Genomic DNA, 9,386 nt, shown 5'->3' with positions numbered 1-9,386 from the left:
CTTCCCGACTAAAAATTTTTTATATAGGGAAATAAATTTTAACTGAAAAACTTTTCAAATTTTTAAAAAAAAAAAAAAAAAAAAAAAAAAATCTAATTATATAATGCAATGAAACTAAATTGATTTAATTTTACACATTTTGCATGACCAGAAAAAAAAAACAAATACACGTAGAGGCTGCTATGACCAGATGCAATAAAATTTCCAGAGTTGACATGAGGAGATAATAATTGTTTAAAAAAAACGCAAAAATCTGATACGTTCAAATGAAACGACATCTTGGAGAGGATTGTGATCTTTTCACTTCGAGGGTTCGCACAACCAGAAGTTGAGCGCAGGCTTAAAAACGCTCAGATGTGACGTACCCAACAGTGATGTCGAAGATGTTGGAGCCCACAGAGCTGGATACGGCCATGTCGCCCAGCCCCTTGCGTGCCACGATGACACTGGTGATGAGGTCGGGGATAGAGGTTCCAGCTGCTAATATAGTCAGACCCATAATCTCCTCTGTAATCCCGATGGTCTCGCCAACCTGCAAAGAGAGAAATAAATAAATGAGAAAAAAATAAGCTTCGGGGTAAATACAACCTCATCTTTTGTTGCGGCTATTTTTAAATTCCTTGTGATGCTTCGGCGCTGCAAAACTCAGAGAGTCAGCTATGTTTTGAAAGAGACGGCCGTAACGATGTTTAATCAAATGTAAAGGATGTAGAAAAGGGGGGGGAGACAAAGAGTTTTGTTTACTAGAAAGGGATTATGCTTACTGAAAGGCATTTATTATTATTTTTTTGTGTATCCGCACCGATACTTTCAAATCAAAACTCGTTGTGCTGTGTGTACCTGGTGAGCCCACCACACCATTAGGTAGGAGAATCCCGCAATCCAGGAGATGGCCCCCAAGAATGTAACGGGGAAGAACTTTTTTGACGACTGAAAAGGAAAAAGAAAAAGAAAAGGTGGTAAAAAACAAAAAAAACAAAATCTTGTCTAAGAAGAGAGAAGAAGTTCTCTGAAAAAAGTTTCGGAAAGTCACCGTTTTCCTGACGTCGGGAAGAGTCAGCCACAGGGGGAGGACGATGGGTATGATAAAGAGGTAGGTGAAGCGCTTGCGGTTGGATTCGGGCCAGGACAGGCTCAGAGGCTGGTCCTCCTCTTCCTCATCTTCAGCCTGACAGCAGATGTCACAAGATGAAGAAGAAGTAGAAAAAAAAAATGAAACAGCTGTTATATTAAAATAAACTGAATGAAACCACCCATTACACACATTAAAACATGCTGCGTTTTTTGTTTGTTTGTTTGTTTGTTGTCAGTCTCAGGCTGTCTCGTATCGCTGCCATGCCGGTGTCCATATAATTCAGTCCACCATTTGGAAATAATTAGCAGCTAAACACGAAGAAAATAACCTAATGGGCTGAGTCATGCTTTCTGCCTGTGCATTAAAGGGTGATGGAGAAAAAAAAAATCCACTACAGTCCTTCAGGTTGATAAATAGTCTCATCAGAATGCATCTTCCCATAGCAACCGTCACAAAAGAGGAAGGCAGCAGCACGACGACGCGCAGAGGTCTGCAGGCCTTCGCTTACCTCTGACGGACAGCTCAGGATTCTCAAAGAAAGGTTCTGTGGAAAGGCTATTAACAGTTAACATCCCACCTGGAGAAGACACTCTATTGGCATTTTCATATAAATCCAAATAAGCTTGTCAGGGAGGTTGAAACTAATGACCGATCCAAACCGTTTTGTACATTTCCTACTTTTAGAACCTCTAACCTGTCACAAAGGTTGCATTGATCGGTTAATTACGGCGGAACACAACCAAATATCCCGTTCTGAAAACAGAACAAAAAAAGTGTGAGAAAAAGACCGCCTTGGTCCAACTGCGTGTCGGCCATATTGTGAATGACAACTTCTTGGAGCCCAATAGATCTTGGTCTTTCCAAGTAAAAGTGGCACTAAAATGTACATTTAACTTACTCTGATCATTTTTGTTTTGTTTTTATTGCAAAATAATTTATGTTTAATGTACCGTTAATGAGAGTAGCCAACACTGTGCCAAAGATAAACAATACGTCCAAATTGTTCTCATAGTGAGGTAAGGAAGTGTCAAAATCAATAATGAACAACTTAAACATCTTTAATATTTTTGCTTTTCACTATGGTTTGGTCACATTATGCAGTTACTCTGAAGAGAAACGCTTTGTGTGTTTTAGTTCGGTTTACACGTTCCAGTTTTACACTGGTGGATCATCAGTGGTGCATCTCCAAACTCTATTCCTCGTATAAATTATTTTCAGTTTGTGAGCAAACTGAAAATAATGCAATTTTAGAATGCAAAAATTGAATTGGATCCAATGCAAATTTAGAAAATTTAAAACACTGTTTGGACAAATCTGTGTGATATTTTTGAGTTTTCATTTGTTTTAGCACGGTGCAAGTTTGCATTGGTCTTGGCTCCTCTTGGACAAGCCACCGTCTTGAGCCTCCAACCAACTAATACGTCAGGAGAGGAATCTAGCGGCTTCTAACCTAGAACTTCTCTTCAAAAATCCTGATCTACCCCTGTAAGACGCACACACCTGATGACCGATTTGGGTGATTGCGCGGAGCTCAACGGGCTCTCTGTCACCAGCGGGACTCATCAGCGTCGACTGCTGATGTCGGCCTTGCGGCCCCGACCTCCCCCCCCTGGGGGCTCTGACCGGACCCGCTGCCAGAATGCCAAGTAAGCCACAGAGAGTCGGTGATTACCGCGAAACATCCCCGCGGCTAAATCACATTTTCTATCAACTCACAGGCTCGCCTTGCCTCTGAAGCGAAGTGGTGCGGCCGCAGACACTTCTGGCAGCAGACATTTGTCTCTTCTCCTTCGAATCCAATTACAGGAGCTGATAACAGACCGCGGGAACGAGCGAAGAGCGCGTTCGCACGTGCATGTGTGGATGACCTAGAGCTTGTTCTTTGCCCTTGCGTGAAAGACGTTGGCGAGGCATAAAAAAACAACGAGAAGCGGGACGTACAGTGAGACACCTGCTGATAACGGCTGCTGCATCGTGGACTGTGATTACTTCAAGAAATCCTTAACATTCTCAATTAGATCTGCTCTGCATACCATCAGAGCGAAGCAGCAATCTTTAAAAAAAAAAAAAAAAAAGGAAAAGGCTTTAGCACGATTCATGAATCATGTGACGCTGGTCCTGCTGTGACAGCTACAGCTGCTAAGCATCGCTCGGTAACCTTGGTAATCAGAGCTGCCTAACAAAAGGCAGCGCTCGCTTCTCTCCTGCTCTGCATCCGCATCTCTACCTGTTCTCCATATCCAGATGGCTGCATTGTTGTCTGGATTGGATTTAATAAGACTTTAATAATCCCCAAAAGGGAATTTTATATTGCTGCATGGTAGATTATTTAGGAGGAGGAGATAAAAGACGGAAAATAACTGAAATACGTTGACCACAGACGCATCCATCTCAATTCCGTCGGAATTGAGATGGATGTAAAGTGGAGGGTTTTTTTAGGGCAACTTTAATGCACCAATGTGGAAGATTTGGTCAGTTTTCAATAATATTCAGATTAAGCTCCAGGAACACTTGGAGTAAACAACAATTCATTCCTAATTTTTCTACTTATTCCTTATTTTGGCAGAGATGAAGATGGATGAAGTGAAATTTGACATTTAAACCATCTTGTTCTCTGTTCCATGGCATCTTTTACTTATTTATTTTTGTTCTTCTTCAGAAAGCTCCACCAGCTGCTCCCATGAGTAAGCTCCTTCATCGTCAGATGTAACAAAAACAATTAATTATTTTTCAGAAACTCACTAATTAGCTATAAAAAAAAATATAGAGAACTTTCTCATAAAATCTTAAGATAAAAAAAGGATAAAAGGCTGAACAAAAATCTACTTCTCCTAATAAATCTCCTTTTGAATAGTAAATAAATTGAAGATGGGTTTTTTATGCCATTTCTCTCCAGATGTATTGACACCTCTGCTCACCGTGAAAGAATGAGAGTTTACCAGCAAGGGTGTGAATAAGTGTGAGACTTTTGACTGGATCAAAAAACAAACAAACAAAAAAGAAAAAAAAACAACCAAACAAAAACAGAGCAAAAAAAAAGAAGGAATTAAAAAAAATTTTTTTTGAACTTATTCCGGTAGCTGACCAGGGGTGCTAATCAGCCACCTCTCTCGCAGGTTTCACAAATTTCATCTTGTACCTGTCACCTGTGATATATTCTTTGGATTTGCAGAGCAGCTTCTGCATGGATTCAGGTTCTAAACCGTAACTCTGCCTGTGTGTGTGATGTTGCTCAACATGCTTTGTGAGCTAAAGCGTCCCATGTTGCTGGTGCCCCCGACTCTAGCCTGGTTCTGAAATGCCAGCCCCTCGGGGGCCTTTCCTGCCTTGTGGTGCCTCAGTTGGTAACACTGCCAACTCTGCGCTTAAAGGGACTGACTTTTATCAGACACCACAGAGATGCAAGGGGTGGCCTGACATTTAGATAATGTTTTTTTTTTTTTTTCTTCTTCTTCTGGAGGTGAGCGTTTGCTCTTGGCACCTGGTGTTAGACCAACATTACTCGGGCTAAAATCGTTCAAAGAAAGTGCAAGTAAGCCATCAGACGTGACGCATTTGTTGATTCAGCTTGCAAGGCAACAAGAAACGGGCAGAATACAGTGACCTGTCTGCAGAACGCACATACTGTACTTATGTGGGATTAAAGTGAGAGATTTTTTTTATTTTTTATGTCAATTTATGTCAAAACAGATTTACTTCAACACCTTCAGTCATTTTCTCACAGTATTCATCAAGGCTTGGATGTTTTTTGTTGTTTTTACGCGTTTCATTTAGACATGAACTTCTCCTCATTTTCTTCAAAGGGAAAAGCAAATCTGGCATTAAATCCTGTCATGACACACGCTGCACGGACTTCTCTGAATCCCTTTTATGTGACGAGTCACAGGATGCTCAAACTTCTTTGCTTTGTGATCGAGACGGGTCGGAAATCCAAAACGTAGAACGAGATTTTGCTCTGAATCACACTCTCGACCCCACTTATCTTCTTATATTGTCGGAAACATGTCATTTGTCTCTTAAGAGTTTTATTAAGAAACTGCACAACACGTCTGCCTCGGGTTTGAATTTGACCTTAACAATCCCCTTAATGCCTTGTTGCCAAGGCTTCGGAGGAGGAATGGAACAGCCAGTACGACGGGGCCTCTGGCGGCAACACGATGGCGTGAGCAATTTCCAGTAACTTCCTGGGTGACACAGACGGGTGCACTGTGGGACGGAGGTCTAAAAATAGCAGCATGTAAGAATTAGGCGTGCCAATAAGCATCCAGGTCTATCAAAGTTAGTGAGTCACCGCCTGAGAAATGCTCTTGTATATGCACACAAATAAGGAGTCTTCACCGCTGCGGTCCTGAAGGGATCGTTTTTATGGAATCACATCAGAGGCTTTTATGTGATTCGGGAAAGATGAGGGATTGTTTTCTCTTTAACAGAAGCAGATATTTTTCTACAGCTAGAGGGCTGTTTCTTTCTGTCTTTCTTTTTTTTTCTACTATTTTTAACCCAAAGCATTACTGGAGAATGTGAATATAACTTGCAGTGCAGTGGATCGATACAGACATGACCGTATTTTGTACTCCGATATCCTTCAGTGCGACTCCCACACCAGTTTGGCATTTTTAGTCTCCAGCACTTGCACAGGAATAGAAAACGGTCTCCCAAACCAGCACAGCAGCAACGTTTCATGCAAAGAACGATAATGTTTTACACTTCAAGCTGAAACAATTCAAGGGAGGATAATTAAACTGTATAATTTTACCTGGGTATGACTGAAACCAGTTTATGTAAAGCTGCTAATCAGTTTACATGCTTTAAAAATACTCTGAAACACCAGGCCATCTTACTGAAGTAGAAAGAATATTAACATAGTGAGTTATAATTCACAATTGAGGTAAAATGATTGATTTTCTAGACAACAGTTGATGAGAGTTACATAAGACTGTAATCGTACTAAATGCCAAGAGAACGAAGCAGATCCTGCTTATCTAGCCGTACCAACGACCCCTTTATAGTTGGAATACTTTAATATGACATAACTCGGAATCCAATTTTTAAAGTTGTTTTCAACTACAGTTTATCTTGCTTACATTCCTGTTTTTGTCCTCAATCGTTCTGGAGAAGAATATAGGAGGGTTAACAGTTAGCAGTATAGGCCAGGGGATTTTTGTCCCAGTGAGTATTGGTGTTTCTATGTCTTTTTATTTTTTCTTCAACATCTTGTCATCAAAAAAAAAAAAAAAAAAAAAAAAAATAGACAGTGGTGCATATTAACCAAGCTGTCTGCTTATCTGCCCACTTCTTAGACTGCGAATAAATAAAAAGCCTAAATTCTACCTGTTTCTGGGAAAGAAATCCATCGAGATTATTAATTTCTTTGGTAACACTTTATTTGAAGGGGGGTGAATAAGACTGTCATGACACTGTCATAAACATGACATAACACCTGTCATAAACATGAATAAGTCTTCATGAATATTTATGACTGTTGTCATAAAGCGTCATTCGGTAAATTATGACACTTTTAATACAAAGTTGACATTATTCAAAATGTCTTTGTTATGACAACTTGACATTAACCAAGAAATCATCACTGATATAAATTCGTTATAAACGTATTACTGATTGCACTTTAAAAATTAGGTAACTTTATGTTATTAAAGGTAAAGTTTAATCAGTAATGATTTCTTGGTTAATGTCAAGTTGTCATAACAAAGACATTTTGAATAATGTCAACTTTGTATTAAAAGTGTCATAATTTACCAAATGACGCTTTATGACAACAGTTATAAATATTCATGAAGGCTTATTCATGTTCATGACATGTGATATGTCATGTTTATGACAGTGTTATGTCAGTCTTATTCAACCCCCTTCAAATAAAGTGTTACCGTTTCTTTTACAAAGGTGTCAATGTACAGAAAGTGTTCATCTGGGCTCTTATGGAAATAAGTTATTTTGACCAAAATTCAGTCAAGCTATAACAGATTCAACAGAAAATGCAACCGACATTAAAATGTGTTATGGATGAAGTCTGCAGTAAGAAATCACTGAAAACAGGTGTGCTGTGGTGGCGCAGGGGTTAAGCACAACCCATGTATGGAGGGCCTTACTCCTCGACGCAGCTGTCACAGGTTTTATTCCTGGCCTGGTGACCTTTGCTGCATGTCTTTCCCCATCTCTCATTACCAACTTTCCTGTCAATTAACTATCAAATAAAGGCCACTAGAGCCAATAAAACCTTTAATTGAAAATGTTTGTAGCTTATCTGGTGCATAGCAAGTCTTTTCATAACATTGAAGTGTTTTATAAACGTGGCTCTAAAGCCACGCCGCCCTGCATGTTTTAGATGCAATCGCTTGAATCAGGTGAGTTAAACCTAGTAAAAAAAAAAACCTATCTATTTTAACTGGCTTTATCATCAACATGGGTGCCAGGCTAAAACATTTTTGCTGCACGAAATGTAGTCTAAAACAGTATCAGAAAAACGAGGAGCCTGTGTTTAAGATGAGTTTAGTAGATATTGACTACAACGAACACAGATATGCTATCAGTTTTGCACTTACATGACAAAACGATCGCAGGCGAGAGCAGAGAGATGGCCAAAATCTTTCTTTTAAGTTTTGCTCAGTTGGAAAACCATTAATTTGACAAAACAAAAAAAAAAACAACAAAAAAAAACAATTACTTCTTGGTAAACATGTCATGACTTCCAAACACGGAGGAAGGAGCAGAAAGCCGAAGTTGTTTTCTATACGTCGCCAGAAGAGGAAATGCAGCTATCTATTGTAGCCACACAAGCACACCCACTAGATATTATCAAGCGCACCCGGTGCAACGCCGTCATTCTATTGGCTGTGACGGTTGCTAAGCGACGGTGCAGGAGAGAGTAGAAAAGAATTTGCAAAGGAGTGGAGAATTTTGCGAGCGCAGAATTTGATTCGCGCAGAGAGAGGAAGTCTGCGTGCGAGGAGAAAATTGAAAGAGCGTAAAAGTTTTGAGTCCAAGCATTGCAAGTTTCGAGAGCAGAGAGATGAAATCCTGCTCTCCAATTTAAAATGTAAGCTCTCAGCTTATGGCAGTAAAATTCCCCCACCCCCTCATGGATTTGTGGCATGATCTTTTGATGTTATTATCTGGAACTCCAATATATTTTATTATTATTTTCTGCTTGGTGCCAAAAACATGAATAAGTCAATCCAGGCGACTGAGATTTCACCAAGTTTGAAAATGCCCTGTGGTTTAGCTCATGTTCCCAGTTACTGATATAAAGGGAGAGATTCCAACACATCTGTTGTCTGTTCTCTTCGAAAACATGTGACTTTGATTCGCTGCCCATCTGTGCCAGGACCGTCTGCTCGCTCGGCGGGCCGCCACGTCCCGCCGCCATTTTTAATGCCAGCACAACCTGCTGAAGGTTCGGTGCCGCGTGTGGCCGCTCGTCAAAGGGGTCTCGCCTGGAGCACCCAGCGGCGGCGAGCCGCAGGTGAGCGAGGACTCTGTGGGAAGAGGCGGGGTCGTCGGCAGGTCCGGCCACAATTGGAGGGGTGCATGCTGGGAAATTATCAGCTGCGGTGGCCTGTGCCGTAATCTGCGCCACCTTTTCACACTCGCAGAGGAACAAAGGAGCAAATCAAAGGCATAAACTATTCATAAATGTTTCCCTAACTGCAAAATGGTCTCACTGATCCGGTCTAAACGTTGCTGGTTTGCGTTTAATGGTGTCTTACCGTCTCTCCCTCTTGCCCTGCTGTTCCGTTCATAGGTGGGGTCACCTCCACTTCCACGCTGGAGCTGTTTGGAAGATTCTTTTCTACAGAAACACACGTGGACAATCAATGATTGAGTTCTTCGGAAGAATAGAAGCTCACACTAATGGATGAAACAATGTTATGTTGTTTTTCCTAACTTTTCACCTGTTCATTAGAAGTATTACGCAAATACAATTCAGCCAACATCTGACACTTTGTTTTTTCTTTTTAAAGTATGAATCATTTTCCTCAGAATACAGGATACAAGCTTTGGCAAAAGGGGCTGTGCTGCTGAACTAGACTCATAGACATAAAGAAAATTAAACCACTGGATGTGGTTTGATTAATTTAATATTAGCTCCTGAATTCAAATGTCATTTACTCTGTACATTTATGTTAAAGTTTTTGTTGTTTATTTTTGTTTAGTTTACTATTTATGTATTTATTTACTATTTTACAGTTTACTTCATTAGAGTTTATGTGATAGAAAACAAAGTTTTCAGGGGCCGGAGGTGGAGGGGGGGGGGGGCTGGGGCAATTGTTAGTTAACAAGGGCAGTTTGGATG

At 40.5% G+C, this 9,386-nt stretch overlaps 1 protein-coding gene and 1 long non-coding RNA gene across 6 annotated transcripts in view; both read right to left on the bottom strand.

Moving 5' to 3' along the window:
- Positions 1-9,386, bottom strand: part of slc24a2 (solute carrier family 24 member 2) — a 65,042-nt gene that overhangs the window by 3,773 nt on the left and 51,883 nt on the right. For all 5 annotated transcript variants that reach the window (XM_015030986.1, XM_015030989.1, XM_015030991.1 and 2 more), the window contains 4 exons: positions 8,800-8,882; positions 1,034-1,168; positions 841-930; positions 366-532 (listed from right to left, as the gene is read on the bottom strand). In XM_015030986.1, the coding sequence (XP_014886472.1) occupies positions 366-532; positions 841-930; positions 1,034-1,168; positions 8,800-8,882 (475 nt within the window). The remainder of the gene's footprint in view (positions 1-365; positions 533-840; positions 931-1,033; positions 1,169-8,799; positions 8,883-9,386) is intronic.
- On the bottom strand, positions 3,891-7,206 carry LOC106946575 (uncharacterized). Its single transcript, XR_001424799.1, has 3 exons — positions 7,128-7,206; positions 4,161-4,168; positions 3,891-3,903 (listed from the first exon to the last, which is right to left on the bottom strand). It is a non-coding gene; the product is annotated as an uncharacterized LOC106946575 (long non-coding RNA).

This window comes from Poecilia latipinna, unplaced genomic scaffold (genome assembly GCF_001443285.1).
Source record: "Poecilia latipinna isolate Pla-1442-1.1 unplaced genomic scaffold, P_latipinna-1.0 Scaffold197, whole genome shotgun sequence".
In the NCBI taxonomy this organism is placed as follows: Eukaryota; Metazoa; Chordata; class Actinopteri; order Cyprinodontiformes; family Poeciliidae; genus Poecilia; species Poecilia latipinna.
Note: the sequence above shows the minus strand (reverse complement) of the source record. Positions and strands in the feature narration are given on the sequence as shown.